Source organism: Phlebotomus argentipes, unplaced genomic scaffold, assembly GCF_947086385.1.
Source record: "Phlebotomus argentipes unplaced genomic scaffold, Phlebotomus argentipes genome assembly scaffold_4, whole genome shotgun sequence".
Taxonomy (NCBI): Eukaryota; Metazoa; Arthropoda; class Insecta; order Diptera; family Psychodidae; genus Phlebotomus; species Phlebotomus argentipes.
In genome coordinates this window covers 4,667,170-4,690,194 of record NW_026776174.1, presented here as the reverse complement: position 1 = coordinate 4,690,194, position 23,025 = coordinate 4,667,170, and the positions used below count along the sequence as shown (strand labels likewise).

The 23,025-nt window shown below is 41.9% G+C and overlaps 2 protein-coding genes across 3 annotated transcripts; both read left to right on the top strand.

Annotated features, from left to right (window-relative positions):
- Positions 1–48: 48 nt before the first annotated feature.
- LOC132257831 (U5 small nuclear ribonucleoprotein 200 kDa helicase) lies at positions 49–7,651 on the top strand. The gene is made up of 5 exons (XM_059754870.1): positions 49–192; positions 304–5,737; positions 6,161–6,335; positions 6,407–6,932; positions 7,285–7,651. The coding sequence occupies exons 1-5, from the start codon at positions 148–150 to the stop codon at positions 7,525–7,527; spliced, it is 6,423 nt and encodes a 2,140-aa protein (XP_059610853.1). The 5' UTR covers positions 49–147; the 3' UTR covers positions 7,528–7,651.
- A 2,696-nt stretch (positions 7,652–10,347) lies between these two features.
- LOC132257827 (protein phosphatase 1 regulatory subunit 3B-B) lies at positions 10,348–21,883 on the top strand. 2 transcript variants are annotated; one of them, XR_009468260.1, is made up of 5 exons: positions 10,348–10,880; positions 19,442–19,555; positions 19,626–20,021; positions 20,219–20,833; positions 21,715–21,883. XR_009468260.1 is itself a non-coding variant. In XM_059754865.1 (5 exons), the coding sequence occupies exons 2-5, from the start codon at positions 19,458–19,460 to the stop codon at positions 21,785–21,787; spliced, it is 1,050 nt and encodes a 349-aa protein (XP_059610848.1). In that variant the 5' UTR covers positions 10,349–10,880; positions 19,442–19,457; the 3' UTR covers positions 21,788–21,883. The 2 variants fall into 2 exon arrangements, 1 of the variants encoding a protein (XP_059610848.1); XM_059754865.1 differs by having other exon boundaries at positions 10,349–10,880; positions 20,219–20,701.
- Positions 21,884–23,025: the final 1,142 nt, after the last annotated feature.

Here is a 23,025-nt window from a genome sequence, read left to right as displayed (position 1 = left end):
CGAATGTCGAAGAAGAAGTGCGAGAATCCCACTCCGAACGTCAGTGAGAATTTCGGAAAGTGTGTTTTTAGTTGATGCTGGACGCTCTTGCTCACAAAATCTCGTGAAAACTTTGTAAAATCTGTGAATTTTGACCCCTGCTTAGCCATGGCGGATGCGGCGGCTCGTCAGCTTCAGTACGAGTACAAAGCGGTGAGTAGAAGAGATCTAAATACTCGTGAAAACAGAAAGAAAATTTTCTGTAAACATAACCCTTCTTTCCTGACGATTCCAAACGCTTCATGGGCCCAATTTTTCCCACAGAACTCCAATCTTGTGTTGCAAGCCGATGTGCGACTCATTGAGAGGCCCCGAAGAGATGAAGCAACAGGCGAAGTGGTGTCGCTGGTGGGGAAGCTGGAGGGAACCCGCATGGGAGACAGATACCAGCGGACGAAGCCGGAGAAGACGGAGGAGCGCAAGGCGAAGCGTCAGAAGAGAGATGAGGCGCAATATGATTTCGATCGCATGAAGGGAGCCACTCTGCTCTCAGAGGGCATCGATGAGATGGTGGGAATTGTCTACCGGCCCAAAACTCAGGACACTCGACAGACGTATGAGGTTCTCTTGAGCTTCATTCAGGAATCTCTGGGTGATCAGCCAAGAGACATTCTCTGTGGCGCCGCAGATGAGATTCTGGCGGTGCTGAAGAATGAGAAACTGAAGGATCGGGAGAAGAGAAAGGATATTGACTCCCTCTTGGGCAATGTCACTGAAGAGCGATTTGCTCTGTTGGTGAATTTGGGAAAGAAAATAACAGATTTCGGCTCAGAGGCGACAAGCACTATAAAAGTGGCAGGAGAAGAGCAGATCGATGAGACTTATGGGATAAACGTACAGTTTGAGGAGTCTGAGGAAGAGAGCGATGAAGACATTTACGGTGAGATCCGTGAAGAAGACGCTCCTGAAGAGGGTGAAGAGGCGAGAATTGATAACACACTTCATGCTGAGAATTTGGGTGGATCTGAAGAGTCCAAGAAGGAAAAATCTCTCCATCCTCTGGACATTGATGCTTACTGGCTTCAGAGATGTCTCAGTAAGTTTTACAACGATGCAATGGTATCTCAGGCGAAAGCGTCAGAAGTCCTGAAGATCCTCAAGGACTCCAATGATGATCGAGACTGCGAGAATCAACTGGTTTTGCTTCTTGGATTCGACTGCTTTGACTTCATCAAGAAGCTGAAGAAGAATCGAGAGATGATTCTCTACTGCACAATGCTAGCGTCGAGTCAGAGTGAGTCGGAGAGGCAGAAAATTCGTGATCAGATGCGTGCAGATCCCACCTTGGCTAAGATCCTCCGACAGTTGGACACTGGGAAAAACATCGACGAGGATGAAGATGGTCACCCAACGCGGGCACTGAAGAAGTACAAGGAGGAGTTGATTAAGGGTGAAGAGGATAGTGATGAGCATCTGGGAAAGAACAGGAAGATTCTAGAACTAGAGGATCTAATTTTCGCAGCTGGATCGCATTTTATGGCCAATAAGAGGTGTCAATTGCCTGATGGATCTTTCCGGAAGCAGAGGAAGGGATATGAAGAAGTGCACGTGCCCGCGCTGAAGCCCAAAGCTTTTGAGGAAGACGAAGAGCTGGTGACAATAGAGAAGTTGCCAAAGTATGTCCAACCAGTCTTTGAGGGCTTTAAGACGCTGAATCGCATTCAGAGTCGCCTGTGGAAGTCTGCTTTGGAGACAGATGAAAATATGCTCCTGTGCGCCCCAACTGGAGCTGGTAAGACAAATGTGGCGCTGCTGACGATGATGCGAGAGATCGGAAAGCACATCAATGACGATGGATCGATCAATACGGACGAATTTAAGATCATCTATGTGGCTCCCATGAGATCCTTGGTGCAGGAAATGGTGGGAAACTTCGGAAAGAGGCTGGGATGTTACAATCTCACGGTGTCTGAGCTGACAGGTGATCATCAGCTGACCAGGGAACAGATTGCTGCAACGCAGATTATCGTGTGCACACCCGAAAAGTGGGATATCATCACGCGAAAGGGCGGAGAGAAGACGTTTACGTCTCTCGTGAGACTGGTGATTATCGATGAGATACACTTGTTGCACGATGAGCGAGGTCCTGTGTTGGAAGCACTTGTGGCGCGTACGATTCGGAACATTGAGACCACACAAGAGGACATCCGTCTCATTGGATTGTCCGCCACTCTGCCCAACTATCAAGACGTGGCCACATTCTTGCGCGTTCGTCCTGAGAAGGGGCTCTTCTACTTCGACAACAGTTTCAGACCTGTGGCTTTGGAGCAGCAGTACATTGGAGTGACAGAGAAGAAGGCACTCAAGAGGTTCCAGGTCATGAATGACATCGTCTATGAGAAAACTATAGAGCATGCTGGACGAAATCAAGTTCTGATTTTCGTGCACTCTCGCAAAGAAACAGGCAAAACTGCGAGAGCCATCAGAGACATGTGTCTGGAAAAGGATACTCTGGGGAGTTTCTTGCGCGAGGGATCAGCGAGTATGGAAGTGTTGCGATCGGAAGCGGAGCAGGTGAAAAATTCGGAGCTGAAGGAGTTGCTTCCGTATGGATTTGCTATTCATCACGCTGGAATGACACGAGTGGACAGGACGCTGGTGGAGGATTTGTTTGCTGATCGACACATTCAAGTGCTCGTTTCCACTGCCACTCTGGCATGGGGTGTCAATCTTCCAGCCCACACAGTCATCATCAAGGGAACACAAGTGTATAATCCGGAGAAAGGTCGTTGGACTGAGCTTGGCGCTTTGGACGTCCTTCAGATGCTGGGTCGAGCTGGTCGACCTCAGTATGATATTAAAGGTGAGGGCATATTGATCACAAACCACAGCGAGCTTCAGTACTACTTGTCGCTGTTGAACCAGCAATTGCCCATTGAGTCGCAGTTCGTGTCTAAAATGCCTGATATGCTAAATGCAGAGATTGTTCTGGGAACTGTGCAGAACGTTAAGGATGCCGTCAATTGGCTTGGGTACACATATCTGTATATTCGAATGCTGCGCCAGCCGACTTTGTATGGCATATCGCATGATCAGATGAAGGAGGATTCACTGCTGGAGACTCACAGGGCAGATCTAGTGCACACGGCTGCTCTTCATCTGGATCGCAGCGAGCTGATCAAGTATGATAGGAAGACAGGCAATTTCCAAGTGACCGAATTGGGTAGAATCGCGTCACACTATTACTGCACTCACGACACCATCATGACATACAATCAGCTGCTTAAACCTACGCTCAGCGAAATCGAGTTGTTTAGAGCATTCTCACTGTCTGGAGAGTTCAAAAATATCACAGTGAGAGAGGAAGAGAAACTGGAGCTGCAGAAGCTCATGGAACGTGTGCCGATTCCCATCAAGGAGAGCATTGAAGAGCCAAGTGCTAAAGTGAACGTGTTGCTCCAAGCGTACATTTCGCAGCTGAAACTCGAAGGATTCGCCCTGATGTCTGACATGGTCTATGTCACTCAGTCAGCCGCGAGGCTCCTCAGAGCAATTTACGAGATGGTTTTATATCGAGGGTGGGCTCAATTGGCAGAGAAGTCCTTGACTCTTTGCAAAATGATTGATCGTCGGATGTGGCAATCTATGTCACCTTTGCGCCAATTCCGCAAGATGCCAGAAGAAATTGTGAAAAAGATCGAGAAGAAGAACTTCCCGTGGGAGCGCTTGTACGATTTGGAGCCCAACGAGATTGGAGAACTCGTGAGAGTGCCGAAATTGGGCAAGACAATTCACAAGTTCGTTCACCAATTCCCAAAATTGGATCTTTCAACCCACATTCAACCAATCAACACATCGACTCTGCGTGTTGAACTCAGCATAACTCCAGATTTCCAGTGGGATGAGAAAGTGCATGGACAGTCTGAGGCATTCTGGATTCTGGTGGAGGATGTGGACTCTGAAGTGATCCTTCACCATGAATTCTTTCTCCTGAAGGCAAAATACTGTCAGGATGAACATCTTATAAAGTTCTTCGTGCCAGTTTTCGAACCTCTTCCTCCACAATATTTCCTGAGAATTGTGTCTGATCGCTGGCTTGGCGCGGAGACGCAGCTCCCCGTCTCGTTCAGGCATCTTATCTTGCCGGAGAAGAATCTCCCGCCAACAGAACTGCTGGATCTGCAACCGCTGCCCATCACGGCTCTTCGAAATCCCAGATACGAGGCTTTCTACAATGATCGCTTTCCGCAATTCAATCCCATTCAGACGCAAGTTTTCAACGCAGTCTACAACAGTGATGATAACATCTACATTGGAGCTCCAACTGGATCTGGAAAGACGACAATTTCTGAATTTGCCATCTTCAGGCTCTTCTCTCAGAATCCGGATGGAAGATGCGTGTACTTGGTGTCCAGAGAGGCTCAGGCAGATTTAATGTTCAACGAGTGGCACTCGAGATTCGGACAAATCCTTGGTCATAAGGTTGTCAAGATGACTGGTGAGACCGGAACGGACCTGAAGCTCCTCGCTAAGGGACAAATCATCATCACAACGGCTGACAAATGGGATGTCCTGTCCCGCAGATGGAAGCAAAGGAAGAATGTCCAGAACATTCAGCTATTCATTGTGGATGAACTGCAGTTGATCGGTGGAGAAGATGGACCCGTGTTGGAGGTTGTTTGTTCAAGGATGCGCTATATTTCGTCGCAAATTGAGAAACAGATCAGAATTGTGGCTTTGTCGTCATCATTGGCCAATGCCAGGGACATTGCTCAGTGGTTGGGATGCAACACAAGTGTGACATTCAATTTCCACCCGAGTGTTCGTCCAATTCCACTTGAGCTCCACGTCCAGGGCTTCAATATAACACACCATGCTTCGAGAATAGCTGCCATGTCGAAGCCAGTGTACAATGCCATCATCAAGTACAGCCCGCATAAACCGGTGATTGTGTTTGTGTCGTCCAGGAAACAAGCACGATTGACATCCATTGACATCCTGACTTACTGTGCAGCTGAATCACAACCGAATAGATTTTTCCACGCTGAGGAGGAGGACATCAAACCATTCCTGGATCGTATGTCTGACAAGACACTGAAGGAGACTCTCTCCCAAGGAGTTGCTTACATCCATGAGGGACTCACGCAATCTGATCATCGCCTTGTGGAGCAGCTATTCGACTCTGGAGCTGTCCAGATTGCCGTGGTGACGCGAGAGTTGGCCTGGGGACTCAATATTTGCGCCCACTTGGCCATCATAATGGACACGCAGTACTACAACGGGAAGAATCATTCCTACGAAGACTATCCAGTCACTGATGTTATGCAGATGATAGGACGAGCCAATCGTCCGCTGGAAGACAAGGATGCGAAATGCGTTCTGATGTGTCAGAGCTCCAAGAAGGAGTTCTTCAAGAAATTCTTAAATGAAAGCCTTCCTGTGGAGAGCCATCTTGACCATCGTCTTCACGATCACTTCAATGCTGAGATCGTGACAAAGACTATCGAGAATAAGCAAGATGCCGTTGACTACTTGACTTGGACCTTCCTTTATCGCCGACTGACGCAGAATCCGAACTACTACAATTTACAAGGAGTTACTCATCGTCATTTATCTGATCATTTGTCTGAGCTCGTGGAGAACACCCTGTCGGATTTGGAGCAGTCAAAGTGCATCAGCATTGAAGATGACATGGATACATTGCCACTGAATTTGGGAATGATTTCAGCTTACTACTACATCAACTATACAACAATTGGTGAGTGATTTTGACTGTTTCGCTCATTACACTTCTCCTTGATGGATCCAATTAGAAATCCTTGGGTTGTCAAAAGCCATTTACTTTGACGCTAAAAATGGTATTGCAAAATATTCTATTGTTGGAATATATATAGAGACACTGTGTTTAGAAATTGATGACTCGCGAATATTTGAGGATTAAGTTCATGGTAAAAGCTCACATTTCTCACAGAGTAACTCCCCAATACTTTCTCTCTCTTTCTGTTTTATAAATTCACACTTATCTCGTTTATCGTCTCAAAATATAACATTGACTTCTCAGAAGACGGTAATATAGACGAACTCTTACATCACAATCAACTATGTATATCTATGCAGTCTAGACTTGTACCGATGATTATGCAAATGATCTGTTCATAAATTTATTTGTTTATCTTTCTAGAACTGTTCAGTTTGTCACTGAATAGTAAGACAAAAATTCGTGGCCTCTTGGAGATCATTTCATCAGCTGCAGAATATGAAGATATTGTTGTGCGACACCATGAGGAGAATATTTTGAGGAGTTTGGCTCAGCGCCTGCCAAATAAACTCGTTGGGCCAAATGGCGCTAGCCCAAAGTAAGTAATAAATATGTGAAGTCAAGAGTCAAATCAATTGATGTGTAACAATGCAATTAATCTCTCTACAGATACAATGATCCGCACATAAAGACAAATCTTCTGCTGCAAGCTCACCTGTGCAGATTCCAGCTGGGACCAGAGCTGCAGGGCGACACGGAGATGATTCTCGGCAAGTCTATTCGACTGATTCAGGCCTGCGTGGACGTGCTGAGCTCGAACGGATGGCTCTCACCCGCCGTGGCTGCTATGGAATTGGCTCAGATGGTGACTCAGGGCATGTGGAGCAAAGACTCGTACTTGAAACAATTGCCGCACTTCACCAATGACATCATAAAGAGATGCACAGATAAGAACATTGAGACAGTGTTTGACATCATGGAGTTGGAGGATGATGATCGAACCCGACTGCTACAACTCACTGACGCACAAATGGCTGATGTGGCGAGATTCTGCAATCGCTATCCAAATATTGAGCTGAACTTTGAGGTCCTCAACAAGGAGCGCATTAATTCTGGGTCGACGGTCAATGTGGTGGTGCAGTTGGAGCGTGAAGATGAAGTGACGGGGCCGGTTATTGCTCCCTTCTTCCCACAGGTAAATTTGAAGCTGAGATAAGGAGTTTTTGCAGTTTGCACAGTGATAAGGGGGATTCACGTATTTGCTTACTCCTCTTATTCTTGAAATGCTGTGATTAATTTAGATTACGCGCAGAAATGTGGTGGCTTTACTCTCTTTTTAAATGCACTTCCTGTCCTCAAGAAAGACATTTTCATATATTCGAATTTCATATGATTATCCTGCATTAATTACAAAATAACCTTGTGACTTTCAAGCACCATTTAATACACGCTTCAGTGATATTGATGTCTTGCCATGTGATAAAGCATTTATCTTTCGATGCAATTTTGCTCTCGAAATATACATTTTTTCGTATTCTCTCCCACAGAAACGCGAGGAAGGATGGTGGGTCGTAATCGGCGATCCTCGCTCCAACTCTCTGCTGTCGATCAAGCGTCTCACACTGCAGCAGAAGGCTAAAGTGAAACTGGACTTTGTGGCCCCGAGTCCCGGTCAGCACGAGTACACGCTCTACTTCATGAGCGACTCCTATCTGGGATGCGATCAAGAGTACAAGTTCTCGATTAACGTGGGAGACTTTCAGTCAGACAGCGGATCGGATTCTGATTAAAGGTGGGCACTTGCAGAGGGAGATTAGATGCGACGATGATTGCGAGACACGCAATCCTTGAGTGTGTCTGGGCGCAGAAATGAAAAGGAGGTATTGCAGTGAAAAATAAACACTTTTGATCTTATTTCATGAGTCGATAAATAGTTGAATGATCCATATGTGCGGCGAATTCCTAGAAATGTACGTTTATCATCATTCCCATGTGAAATTTCAAGGAATCGATGTATTGTCATTTTCCACTTGAGATATTTCAGTCTACTTTTCGTCGTAATGTAAGTTTATTTTCGATTGCAATCGTTTGCACGTATTGCAGTTTTCTTTACCACTTTTATCACACAATTGAGGCATCCTTGCTTCGATGGGGTCATCTTTATTTAACAATTGAGGTAGAATATATATGTACTTCGCTCTTGTTTCGCACGAGTCATTGAGAAAGATCATTTTGGTTGTTTTATTTTCAACGAAAGTTTCTTTAATCGCATCGAAGGCTTATCGTGAAGAATTGCTTGGTATAATATTGTCAATTTAAGAGAGAAAACACAATGGAGGAATAATCTCGCATTTGTAAATGACTTTTCACTCTCATTGGTCTTTTTTATATCAATATTTTCATTTGTGCTCCTTCATTCTCTTGTATTCGGGGAACCTCAAGAGAATGAGAGGTCAAGCGTTTTTTCGTGCTTGATAGGAGCTCAATAAAAGATCTTTTTCTCTGGGCGAGGAGAAAGGAAAAAAAGAATGTACTCCAAGAAATGGTTTGCTAATTAAATAAAAATACATTCGTAATAGGTTATCGCTATTTTTATCGTTAGTCCAATTTTCAATAAGGGGGATTGTATTGTCGGCGAGAGAGAATGGCGGTGTGGTCAGATGATGTGACCATATGTCGTTCCCAGCGAAATTTCATGTAATCCTTATTGACTTGTATTTTTTTGTACTATTCGCCCAGGCAAATATTGATAATGAATCTTTACTTTATCTGTGCAATGGACAATTTTTTTGTCATAGACTTACTTAAACAATACAATCGGGATTGAGGAGAGAGAGAGTGACCAAAATTGCGTCTTTTTTGGCGCTTATCGTTTCCAGTAGAAAGTGGTACAAGGAGGAAAAAATGATTGTTTTACAATCATTGAACATGATTTTTTAACTTTTCTCTTTCTAACATTGATCACGTGAATAAAATCTTCCAAAATGAAATATTTTCAATAAATATTTTGACACAAATTCATCCACATTTAGCACAATCTTGGCTTTCTCAGACGAGTGAAATTGGAATTGAAGGAAAAATTTTCGGGAGGAAAATTTATGTCACAGTGCAAATGTTGGAAAATAAGGTGACCCGTCGATGTTTGTGCTTTATCCGCCTGCAATTTGATGCGTAGGTCAAATGCCTAGAGATATCGCTTTTGGAGTGTTCTTCAAAAGCTCTCCGATAAGTGATTTGTGGGACAAATGGCATGGCCTCTATTTCATAACTCCCCCGACATCGGATCTTTCGGATTTTTTTTCAATCATTTCTACACACTGCAAATCCCAGTTGAAAACTCCACCTTGCTTTCTGTTTGTTTGGATTCTTTTTGCTCATTACATGTGTTGATTGTGCCTCTTCCTCGCAGCCAAATCGGATGGATCTAAGCAACAAAATTAAATATTTGATTTGCAGTGTCTTTTAGAAAATTTCAATGTTATCCCGTCGTGAGAGATCCCGGTTTCTCTGTAATGCCGTAATTTATTCTTCCAGATTGGGAATTGCTAACAAGTTTTCACGAATATTCTCCTCAAAAACCGGATGAGGCCCGTGTTGAGAGGCTGAGCGCAGGGGAAGTGTGATCTCGTGGCGCCGCAGAGCCTAAAAGCGTGACTAGCGTGATGAGTTTCGGGGTGACTTGTGAAGGATCCACCGTCTATTAGTGCACTTGTTAGGCGCATTATCACAATTGCTGGCTATTTTTAGCCAAAACATTTGACATATGTATGGGCAGAATGTTTGAGAACAGCATTGAGGGCGTCAAAACAACCAGTCTAATTAGACTGATCTCTACTTTTGCCAATATTGAATTTCCACAGCAAATTCACAAACAGTTTGATTTTTAAAATCTTCTTCTGAAATGATTTATTCTCAAAGGCTACTCACTAGTTAAAAGAAAGTGATAGTTTTGCAACTAGTGCAAGTTATAAGAGAAAATTTATAAGATTTTTCCAAACTTCATCAATTCTGTGTTTGACATGAAGTTTGGCAAAAGGTTCAAGCACTTCCGACAGGAGACCTTGTCTTCGGATCTTCTGAGATACAAGAGGTCTGAAAGAATTTCCTCATCTTGAAGAATGAGACAAATTATCTTGGATCCAAGACAAGTATTTAAAAGAAGCGCGTATTCATGCATACTTTTCTTGAATTAACGCGAGACACACGCAATGAATTCTTCAGGATTCCCTTCTCGGCAAGTGACAAACCCTTCAGAAGTAATTGCATTGCCCCGGCGAGCAACCTCTGGGGACAGCCCCAGTCGCGCGGGAGTGTGTGTGTGCGCCGAGAAGCCCCCGCTGATCTCTGTGAACTCTCTCTCACGGAGCGGACATGCCGGTTATCGACAGAGTGTCGCCTCTGTGCGCCTCAGTGCGCCTCGAGATTGTCATGGAGAGGCGCACGCGTCTCTCTCGGTCGGCTAGGCGAGGAGAGCTGGCCAGGACGAGGTGGCCGGCATTGCCATTCATAGATCATGCACACACGCACAGATCGGCGCAATCAGTCGACTGGCGGGGGAAATGTGGCTGAGGCGTGCTCTTGAGAGCGCTGCTCACAGGCCGATCGAACGACAACTCCATTATCAGTACCTCACAAATAGTTGCGCCTGGCGCACGTCTCACCAGAGCTTGCCATATTGTGGCTTGATTCCTATACAAAGTTCCCTTCTCTCTCTCTGTGCTGTGCCGTGCCAGATCCCTCGCGGATAGGGTGTGTGAATTCATCGCGAGCGAATGTGTCCCAGTAGCTACTTAACTTAATCCACCCGCTCTCGTATTGTGTGCGCCTTCCAGTCCGGGTGGGCCGCTCGTGAAGAACAGTTAGGGAACTCTTAGAGAGAAGCGCTATCAAATAGCCATGAACTGATCCTGATATTTCTGTAAATTGTCTCTTTAGTGCCTCTGCAGATGATTTTTTGTACCACTCTCCGTTAGAGTTACTGAATATGATGTGATTTAACTTTAACTCTATATATATATAAATTTAAATTAAACAATTTCAATTTATATACGTCTCCTCCTCGCCTCAAAGTATCGTGTGTACGTGAATTGTGCAATATAAAATCTCTACAAGATATTTACTCTTCCTCCACATACTCAGAAAGGTAAGAGACACTTTGCTTTATCCCACTATTCTCAGTCCGTCTGTTTAGGAAGTCTCTAATTATGCGTGCAATCATACAGTCACCTTTCCATGGACGCTGCGAGCAGAATGCGACTTAGTCGATAGTATTTCCCTGAAATTGCTAACCTTCAACTTGAGGCAAAATTAACACAAGTTGTCTCCAATGAAAAGGCTATTTATAAATTATGTTCCTTCAATTGAAATGAAAATCGTGCATTTCCCACTGCCAGTTTTACTGTCTCTAAGCATGTGTTTCCATCCGATGAGATGAACTTTCGAAAATAGCCAATTTGCGCAAAACGGCTCTTGCAGATGCCAGATATTTCACTTCTCTCTCCAATTGACATTTTTGCGGTATCTGAATATGTAATTAAAAGTGTTTCAAATGTTCGTCTTTCATCAGATCTCTCAAAACTCCATTCTCTGCTTACTGAGGACAGATCAAAGACGATTTTTCAGGGTCTGTTTGCTTTTTTTTCACACCTCGAAATACAAGAATGGTTAGAGTTTGTAATTTCCAAAGAAAAGTATATTTTTCTGCATCAGTTCTTAACTGTAAAAACCACAATCAATTTGATTGATCTAGTCATAATATTTCAAATCCCAGCCAAGATTGCTGTTTTGAATTTGACACGTCGGCACTTTCCCGTACTTTCGTTCTATTTTACGACTTTAAAAGCAGGGATATGGCAATGATTTATTACTGCACTTTGGATTTATTCTAGGAGGTCTGTTTTGTTAGTGAAAACTAATTCAATACATTTAAATATTTTTCATTTGTGCCTTGAAATTTGATCACTGATTTAACTGCTTTCAGAGAAGAAAATTATATAGTGTCTAATGCTGATACTGTGCGCCTGAAGACTGCCAAAGAGAGAGTCTTGTGGGCGATGATGAAAGTCGCCTATAAATTACAATTAAGTTCTTCAATGGCCTGGGACAGATTCCATCGGGCTGGAGAGAAATGGTGGCGTGATATCACAACCCTCAAATGACCTCAATCATTGACCTCACGTGTACCATCGCATAATTAGCATCGAATGCAAATTTGCGTCTCCCCAACTGGCTTTTTCTCCCATTCGGCGCCTTATCAAGGCGGGTAGAATATCCTAAACCGTATTTTCCCCTCCCAACCAATTAGTCTTGCCAAACTGGAAATTCCTCCTGCATTTCACCGTCTTAAATTTTTCGCGCAGATATCTTGACCGAGACAATCGTAAATAAGATTATCCCGTCGACTGAATGCAAATGCGATGCCTCGTCACTGTATAGAGTTGACTATAGGCGCGCTGGAAAAGTCTGTTGTCAAATGGATCGCTGAAAAAAAGCTCAAGTGTGTCTATTATTATCATCATTCGCTGAGTGCGTGACTAAATTGAGAGGTGCCCTCCTCTCTCAGTTGACAAACCAGCCGAAGAGGCTATAAGTTTTTCGCGATCTGGATTGAACTGGCTACGCGGACTGAGGCTCCCAATCATTTTCGCGTGGTCTTTAATTGAAGCCGAAAAGAAATACACACTGATGATTATGTGTGTAGCACTTCACGAGAATAGCCATCGTGGTCGCGTCTGCAGAAAATTCAAATTTATGCCGACTTATCAATGCGATCGTGTCCAACAAGGTGAGAAGCACTTTAGAAAGTTCACGCAATCGAACTGGAGAATGATACAATCTGCAGAACTCGGTGAAATTTGAATGAGTGCCGATGCATCTGGAAAATGTTTCACTCTTTTTCCCAAGCTAATCAAATCTAACGATCATGTAGCCTTCTATAGGGAGAATGTCTCTGATGTTAATTTACAATTCCAGCAAGACATGATCCAAAAGTCACTGTCCTTTTGGGTCTCTTTGCTGTCCCAGTTCGCTTGGATGCCTTGAACGATGCTTCGCGTTACAAGTTTTGAGTAAAGAATTGATCAGCACAGCACTTGATCAAATATTGAAATTTTATTTCTCAATTTTCAGATCTCTTCTCTCTTGAACCACGATTTTCTATTGTCTCAGTAACATTGCATTGAATGAGCCTAATTTTATGCACTAGATTCAATATTCTAAACTAATCAACGCTTCATAGAATTAGAATACCATTCAGAAAAATTGATTCCTTACTGAAGCTACATAATTGTGCTTTCTCTATATTAGTATCTTGTTAATGGGCATTTAATTCAGCATGAAATTTCGTTTGTGTGTAGAGAACAATGTAAATTTCAACAGTACTTTCGTGAAGATGTTAATAATTGGGCAAATATACATTAGCTTTGTGCCAATTTCGACTTTCTTTTTGCTCATCAAACATTACATGTGCGGTCAAAACCCTGAAAATGGTGTTAAATTGTTATCATTGGGCTGCCCAAAAATTATGGCGCTTTCCTTGTAATCAACCAGTTTTAAGTGTGTAAAAAGGCGCCCAATGTGCTAAATTTAAAATCTTAACAAGAGAGAGAATGACATTTTTTGTCTGGCTACTCGAGTGATTTATCAGTTGAATAAACTGACCTTTCTCACTTTACTCCCTTTTCTGTGGGCAGCGCATGCTTGAAGTGTAGCGAACGGGGCAGAGAGCGCGAGATTAAAATCCTTCATGTTTATACTGTGAAATTAAAATTAATCGAGGAGGGCGCAAAGGCAAGAACATCAACAGGGCACCGTCATATGGGAGCATTCCATAATTGGATGCAGTTAAAGTTTTAATAAACTCATTGACTAGAGACCGATCATCCCACACTCTCGTCCACGGCCAAGTCCTGTTCTCATCAGGCCTGTCTTCTGGCAGACTCGCGCACTTTAAATTATTATCCACTGTTCGGTGGAGGAATTCAGCGCGCGAGTGTGTGTCAATCTGGGCTGGTCGAGAGGCGAAACCCTCTCTCGCCATGAGGACAACGTGGGTTGCGTGCAAATGAGAATGCATAAACCTGTTCAATTAATATTTTGAAAAATTGTAACGTTTATGTTGTGCACCACAAGATCGCAACATGGGATGGGAAGAGCCTAAGAAAGTGGCCAACATCGGAGAGAAATTATTAAACTTATGCGGAAAACATTAAATTTTATATAGACGTGGGAATAATAAATCTTTCCACCAATGCATCCACCAAGATGTTTCTCCTTCGTCTGTACCCATCATCAGACTCAATGTTACTCGATAATTTATTCCCTTTTCACGTTGCTCAAGGGGTTGCTCATTAAAGAAGCTCTGGTGCTTTCGGCGTGATGGCAAGTCTGGGGCAGAAAACGGAAATGTTGGTCAAAGTCTTGCTTCAAGCGTCAGAAGGCATTAACAAGATTGACGATGTCTGTTCATAATGAGATATGAGTATGTCTGGGATGTTAATGAGTCGATCTACAACAAGTTGTTCATTCATTGAATATTGCAAAAAGGATTTCAAGATGCTAATTCAAGTGTTTATGAGAATATTTTAGGTCTATAAACTCTACCATCACTTATTTTAATTAGCTGGTCACCCCTTGAGTGTGGCTGCAATTGAACATGATGGAGGAATTCCACCATGAAAATCCAGCACTACAGATGGAATTTCAGACAATGATTTTGAAATGTATCACTATGGTTTTTCTGCTGTACGTTTCATTGGTCTTTATCGCGTTCTTATGTTGAGCATTACCGCCTGAGGGTAATGGACGAAGAGGAAGGACAATTGTGGTGCGTCTCAAAATTAGCTCAAATTCTTTATCAAGTGCTGTAATTACATGATGAAAGGCCAAGAGATCCGATTAAGAGAGACAGGCGCGAATTTTATTAGTGGCTGCGATAGAAGTTTCAAGTGATTAGGAGTTCATTGGCCTGGATTTGCCTAAAACGATGTTTGTTACCGCCTCTGTGGGGAGATAATCATCTCACAGGCAAAACGCCTTAATAATTGTTACAAAAATAGGCAAAATCACAGGCTTTTCGCGCAGCACTAAATGTTTCTTATGAGAAGAGACACTGATCTCGGCACTGCATGAAGGTTTCCACTGCACCATTGAATGCCATGAAGGTATAATGATTTATTTATTTGGCCTGAACTCCTCTCCGCGGAAACCCACATTGTAGTTCATTCGGTGTGTCCGGATGTGTGCATTTTAAACTCTTGTCTGGCGCACTTCTGGCACTTCAAGCCTCAAGATCACAATCGAATTTGCACTGTACCGGCAAAATAAATTTGCACCACAAGAAATTTTTAGCGTGGGTGGCACATAATATCTCTCAATGGGATTCTCGAGCGAACAACCGCATGCATTTCTGCACTCAGGGACGGATCGTCGTCCTAGAGACAATAGGCAAAGAGGGCTGAACCGTCTTGGGGGGTAAGAATGATTGATTATTTTTGAGGAAATAAAGCACCGCAGTTTTGAATGTAAAGAAGCCGCAAATGCAAAAGGCGCAAAAAAGTAATTTTACATTTCAATTACACTGTCTGTTGGGGAGAAAAATAGAAGAATTGCCATGCAATTAGGCTAATTAATGCAAAAGAGTCAAGTCATAAAGAATATAATGGAATACATATAGAGAAAAACTCAATTATGATAAGATACAAAACGTCCAAAAGTTTTTGCAAAATTCTGCAATAAAATATTATTACTCTGCTAATTATTTGAGCACTCATGAGTCTGAACAGCAAACACTGTAATCAGAGTGATAAGACAATCCCCTCAATCACTCAGTTCAGACTGGAATTAGTGTGGTGAAAAAATAAACGGCGTGTGCGAAGTGATAAGAAAGCTCTCTCACACTTTTACCTGTGACTTTTCACAGTAAATAAATCACTATTTGCTGAGCATAAATTTTCAAAACAATGTCGCTCTTATCATGCATCTCAAGTTGCGTCAACCTTTCTTTTATTGTATAATTCCTCAGCTCAATAGACATTCCACAGACATTGTATCGAAGTGCTGAATAAAGTTGAGCTGAGACAGGATTTCTTGGTCGCACTTCTCGATAAAATCCTCGCTAGAGTGTCGACATTATTGGAAATAGAGAACTACATAAAGCATCGCTTGGTTGGCGTTTTTCATTCATAAATCTACAAGAAACACACTGACTGGCGTAAGAAAATGGACACTCAAGACTGCTTAGAGAGAATGTGATCTGTAAATTGGATAAAGATGTTAAAATGCATGTTCATTTCAAACTGTCAGAATATATTGAAGAGAAAATCGCAGTAAAATGTATTACACAGACTTGCATTCGCGGAATTTTTAACAAATATGTGTCTATTTGCGATTTGATAACTTTATAAAAAGTTTTCATTTCTTCCTAAACAACAACAAAGTTAATTGGACAAAACGCTTTATTTTTAACTTCATTGTTAGTTGAAAGAAACGCAAAAGGTTTTCACTTTTGAACTTTATAAAGTCCCTATCAATGTTTGCAATTAGCAAAAACATTCCCTCAGTTTCAATGATAAGAAAGGAATCTTGAGAAAAACTATGTCAGCAGACGTATTAATATATTTTCTGGATTCATTCCACTAAAATTAGATAATTCGCAAAAAAATGTTTTCAATTTTCAAAGAAATTATGTCAGCCATGCGATTTGTTGTGAACATATTGTAGCCTGTAAAATTGATAAGATCCAATTCACTTTGAATTGTGGCTGTCTACACTAAATCCTTGGAACACTTTTTCTTTAATTGTGACAGGATGACATTCAAAATGAAATATGGGAAAATTCACAAATGGAAAATTCACTTGGCATTTTTGAAAGTGAATCTGGTGAAAATTTCACTCTCTGCGAAGAGTTGATTGCTTCCAATGAATAGAACGATGATGAGTCCCTGACGAAATCAGTCCAAGTAAATTCAATTGGCGGCATGATTCAAGTATTTTTTCTGTTCGATTTTATATAATACTCGGGTGGTGAAAGTTTATTTTTAGCCCGCGACGGCTCTTGGCTGCAAAGCTCTCTTTTAATTCCCCCTAAATTGAGAGTGTCTGTATAGAGTTGCGACTAATGTATGTCCACCCGAGAGTGTCTCATGTTGGTTTTCCATGGAAGCATGTATTTTCAATTTGGCATATCTCCGATTACGATTGGACGCCTATATATGTGTTAAAATCCAGACAAGATATCCATGGAGTCTCGCGCGTCTGTCGGCGCGATTTCATCAACCAATACAGCGAGTCTTGATTCCGTGCTAAAAATAAATTCGAAAGAGGGAAGAGAGAATGAAATTTTGAAAAGGTATTGCGTGTGCATACACATGCCAAGACTGTTCAGTTTTGGCCACTGTGCACGAGTTGAACGCGTGAATCTCACGAAGGCTACGACTGGCGGTCGTAGGCGCCGGCTGATAATGATGAGGTAGGTCTGAAATGGCCTCTTTCTCTCTCTCGCACAGTCACTCCGTTCCTCTCTCGCACCCGACCGCCAGTGAAATTTCTTCTGCACAACACTATTTTCTCTTTTCCCTCACAACTTATACCCTCATCTTGCCACAGTGTCTTCAAGCCGCGATGGCTTTTAACCACGTGTACTTTTTCTCATACTGATAAATTCAAAACATTCGAAAGCAGGACACGCTGAGGTAAATGTCTTGAACCATTTCATAGCTGTAAACTATAAGATAAAGGCCACTCGTTTGAGTCACAATACTACAATCACTACTGCAACTGATAGTGAATACACATATTTCGAATAGTGGAGAAACACCACGAGTGCCCGAGTGGCGTAGAGACGACGCGTCCAAGTTGCCTATTGGAAGTGCCTGGAATTCGCCTGGTGTCTTCTCGGTTCACAAAGTATCGGCGATCCATCCAGACATAAGTGGTTTAATTGGCGCCAATCATATCGCATAGACATTTAAAAGGGGGAGTATCAATAAATGGTGGCACTTCACTAAATAATATACATAACTAGGGAGAGAGAGAGAGAGAGAAATCATGCTGAATGTACGTGATCATCAGTCTCTCGCTGAGGTTTTCTAAAGCAGATCATCCCGTGGCTATTTTCAAACATTTCGTGAATTTTTCGAAAGTTTATTGTCTTGAGATGAAAGACCTTTTAGTTGTGGGTAGAAAGCTTCCTGTCATTAAGGTGAAAATGGGCCTAAAACATTGGCTTATCTGGAGAAAGTAATTATACTGTTCAAGGTGCCACACAAGAAGATATTCCAAAAAGATTTTAAAAATTTCCTAAATTTCAACATTATTTAAGACCTCATTTAATATATTTTCAATTTCATTTATATAAATGAGTAAAAGTGTAGTGATATCTGCAATTCAACTGACACCGCGGCGAGTCGAAGGTCGTGACTTGGGGGATCATTTTCTTTCAATTTCGCACAAATGTGCTTATTAGACTTATTAAGTCGTTGATTGCGCGTCGAAATATCAATCCATGCATATGCTTCTAATTCTTATTACTAATGTACTTGTCAGTTTTCTCAACACTACTCGGAATTTCCACAGAATAGTTTTCCCATATTATCATATCCTTGACCAGAATCGTCGGATGACAAAAAGTCGACTCTTATCATGGGTGATTTGCCACATGCTATTTGCTAACTGCATTTCCGATTTTTCCGAAACATTTTTGACCTCGTGCCACATTGGATCACATTTTTCCTCGTTGGCCTATCACAATGTCAAGAAATTTTGCAAGACACGATTAGGATGAGGCTGTTGCCACACACAATTCTCTCCCTCTCTCTCATTTTCACAACAGTGATACTATCAGCTCACTTATATATATAGTGCCCAGCATAGGCTTAGTTGAGGAATTTCAAAAGCTGTGAAAAACATCACGATAAGAATTTCGTAGAGGTGCTTGAACTGCTTGACCTTGAAAGTCCTAAACGTCTTCTAGACACCCAGAATCGGACGATATGTAAACAAAACCGATGCTGTGTTCTCATCTCATTAATAGTTCTTTCGTCAGTTCCTCCCAATAAACATAAGCGTGGAAATGGCAGAAAAATCTTAGAGAGAATTAAAAGCACACAAGCTAATATTTAACATGAGGCAAACCGCGAGCTCTTAGGCATTCGGTAACATTAAACACGCGTCCATTGGTATATTCACGATTTTGTCAACAAATGTGCACAAGTTTTAGAGACACAATTTTCGCATTTTAATATACACAAGGAGAATGATATATAGAAATACATGGCAAATACAATTTTGGGCTATGAAAATAAACAAAATGGTTTAATCACTATTTTTAACCACCAACACGCAATTTCATATGAATTTCTTTATATCCTAAAAATACATATATGCAAAAGAAACTTAATAATAGCGCTTTATTGGTGTAGAAATTTATATCTCGTGACAAAAATCGGATGAAGTGTTGAAATGTGCAGACATGAGCAGAAGAAATGGTGTTGTGAAAATTACAATAGAAACCCCATTAAAATCGGAGAGAGATTTGGCATGATGAGTTGCTTGAATTTTACCTGAACATGTTTCAGAAATCATCCGATCTGAGGCACCGTTATTATTGCTTAACATCAACCGAATAGTCGTAAAAGAATCGGAAAACTTCTTGCAGATACTTGGATATGTTCTGAGTTTTTAAGACTTTTTCTCTCTTTTTTCCAGATAAAAGCTTACAATCATGCCTGTTAACTACGATATGGTGATTTCCCAGAGCCCTCCGGTGTTCAGTCACAGTCCACCGACCGGATTTCTCAGTGATTGCACAGTTAATTTTAGGTAAGTGTACGCCATTTGCCAAGTCTCAAAATGTGCCCTGAAAACACTCTATTTCTCATCCTTTCCTCAGACGACCTTTTGAAGCGCCATGCTACCGACCATCGGTGCTTCTGGCGTCGCCAACAAACCAAAGGAAGAACACGCTGTCGATCAAGATGGCTAACACGCCCAAGCGATCATGCCTGATCACTCACACCGATGCCAACATCCTCAGCTCGTCGTCCTGCCAGGCGAGCGTGACAAAGAGAGACTCAGAGCCTGGCCGGATAAAGAAGCGTGTGATATTTGCTGACGACAAGGGCCTCGAATTGGTGCAGGTGAAAGTGATGTCGGAGCCGTCGAACGTGCCACCCTTCTGGAGCCTGCAGTTCTTGGCGCACGTGACACAGGGCATGATCAGTCCTGTGCCGCCAGAACAGTGGGTGGTGGACTTCCAGCAGCCGGCATCAGACTACTTAGCATTCCGGTGAGTAGAAGTATTTGAGAGTTAGAAGGGGATCAGCATTTTGATGGTAAAGCATATTGTTTGTATGGGGAAAAGTTGTGGAAATATTCCACTAGTTTCTCGTCTGATTGACAAGATTTCTTCCTGTTTTTGTTGTTACTTTGCTGTTGCACTTATCGCTGGTGATAATGAAAATTAATTGTTTTCCCCTATTGCAGGCAAAAGCTTGAGGAGAAGAATGTGTCTCTGGAAAATGTGATTGTGAAGGAGAATGACTCGATTGTCGTGGGAACGGTGAAAGTGAAGAATCTGCATTTCACCAAGGAGGTGATTGTCAGGGCTACGTGGGACAGTTGGAAGAGCCAGGAGGACATCTTCTGTGTGTTCTCAAAGGTGTCCGGAGCGTCCGGCGCCTATGTCCTGTATGACACCTTCTCCTTCCGCCTCACCCTGCCGCCTGCGTCCAAAACTCTGGAGTTCTGCGTGTGCTTCCGCTGCAACGATCGCGAGTTCTGGGACAACAACGACGGACGCAACTACACGCTGTCGAAGCGACTGTCTGACAAGGCGAGCGACACATTCGTGAGCTTCGATCGCGCCAAGGCTCAGTCAAAGTGCGCCATCAGCTCGGGTGAGCAGGGCATCAAGGTGCCCTCGTGGCCGGAAGTGAGCTCTTGGAATAAGACAGAGAGTCCCTACTGGTGAGTCTCTCCATGCGTTGATCGTCATCATCACTCACACCGGACGACGCACCCTACAGGATATCCATTTCTTCCGTCACACTCTGGGAATCGACATCAAAATTTTGGGGGGAAGAGCCGCACATTGAAAACGTGAGTGTCTCACTATGGGAAAACTTGACCTAATTAGCGATAGTACACAACACGACACACATATTGGATTAACCTTGCCTTCTGGCCAAATCCAAGTTCATAGTCACAAACACACAAGATCATACACACTTTTCTATCTCGCTTTCCGTGGAACGAGGGGTATTCATCTAGCTGTGGAAATGCTTTGCAGCAATTGACTTCTCTAACATGATAGCACACAGAGTGCCCTATTATTTGAGCTTTGAGCCGCAAATGTAACCCGTCGATAGTGACTTTTTAAATTAATTGATGCAGCAATAAGAATTTCCATGATTAAAATCCAAATTAACTAAATGAATACCCTCCAGAAAGCGCCATGCTCACATATATCACAATTCGATCAGGAAGTTTTCATGCGTCAATCAAACGCCAAATTGGACATGGAAAAGCACTGCACTTAGATTTTCTCACTATATACTTGGACACTTTTTCCGCTCTCACTTACATATTTCTTCCAACACGTGCTTGCTGAGACGCTTGTTTGTTGTTTTTGCATTTCATTACCAATTAAGAGAAGATCACGGGGGAGTGGAAAACAGAGTGGCGCAGTAAAGTTCCCTCGCAATCTTGTTAAAGTTTCAGACTGACTGGGAAAAAGTTGCGACACTCTGCGGCTGACCCCGTCGTTTGATCCCAACTAATTGGTCGCGTGATTTTTTCTCGCTCTGTTTCTGGTCAAATCGCGATCCAATGTGGGCACTTGAAAATTTGGCGCTCGCTCGTATCGATTTTGGCGGGATAATGTAATTTTTCGTTCCATTGACCTCATATTTCAACGAATTCCGGGCATTGCTAAACAATTTTTACTCATGGTTCTTCCGTCTTTCTTGGCTCTTTTTCAGTGTCAAAGAAACTACTTGGGGGTGCGCTCTTGAAGAAGTTCCACATGATCGCACAACATCGAGCGAGAGGTAATCTTAGTGAAGTTTGGGGAGTGAGTGAAAAGCAGCACTTATTTTGCAGCTCTATGTTGATCTGTTAAAACAGTAAAAGTTGATTGTGAAGAAATTACATACTCAAATTTTTATTTTATTCTACCTGATAGTTGATGCATATTGTCCTTAATTATTTTTTTCTATATATTCCCCCGAAGCCCTCCTATTTAATTGTGTCTGGAGAGAAAGCGACGAAAACTTTGCAAAACTACAAATAAAATATATCAGAAAAATGAGCGATACAAATTTGTAACGTCTTCCCATGCCGAAAAAGTTACAACTTATTGAAATTTTATTCTCCTGTTTTTTTTTATCGCAAAATGACGAGAAAAATAAGAATTGATGAAAATGGTAACTAAAAGACTGAACTAAATGATGAAAACAAATTGTCGAGAGGGAATACGAATCACTAATTTATGCTGTCCGAAAGGGCGAAAGCAATAAAATATGATTTTATGTAATAACAAAGCCATCAAGATGTACAATTTGCATAATGTTAAAGGAAAATATAAAGTAATTTAGCAAAGGAAAGAAACAATTCTACACTTGAGTTTCTTCTTTTCTGCAAACTGATAATAATACTGAATAATAAATTTTGTGTACACAATATTTCGATGATTATGCAGATAGTGATGAGAATTTGTTTATCAACATGCATACTGATAATTTAAATTAGTGTCTAGTCTGTAGACTTTCAGTTTGAAGCCTATATCAACTTTCAAAACAATTTTAGTTGATAATATTATTGTTTTGTTCTTTACCTATTTTTCCACATATGAATGATTTTTTTGCTTATCTGTGCAGCCTACATTAATTTTTAAATTATCCTTATGTTGTAGCATTAGAAATGTGTAAAATCGATATTGAAATATTTATCGCGAGGACTTTTGTTGATCGAAAGTCATCATGGTATGCAGGAGTACATTGCTACTTTCTAGGTATCTCTGTAAGTTTGAAGAGAATTTTAAATTTGTGAAGAACTGTATACAAAATAAAATATTTTTTTATAATTAACCTCTGCGTTGTCTCTTAATGTTAAGAGGGTGGATTATGTGGCCTCTTATCTCACCAGCAATCTTGAGACGGAATCCAGGCTCAGCTCAGCAAAACAAGATCACTTGTGAATCTTTGGCAGATTGTTGCATCATTAAGCCAGCGGTTACGTATTAATGTTTTCAGATGAAGTGAAAAATTCTTATAGATCAAAGGTAAGAGAAG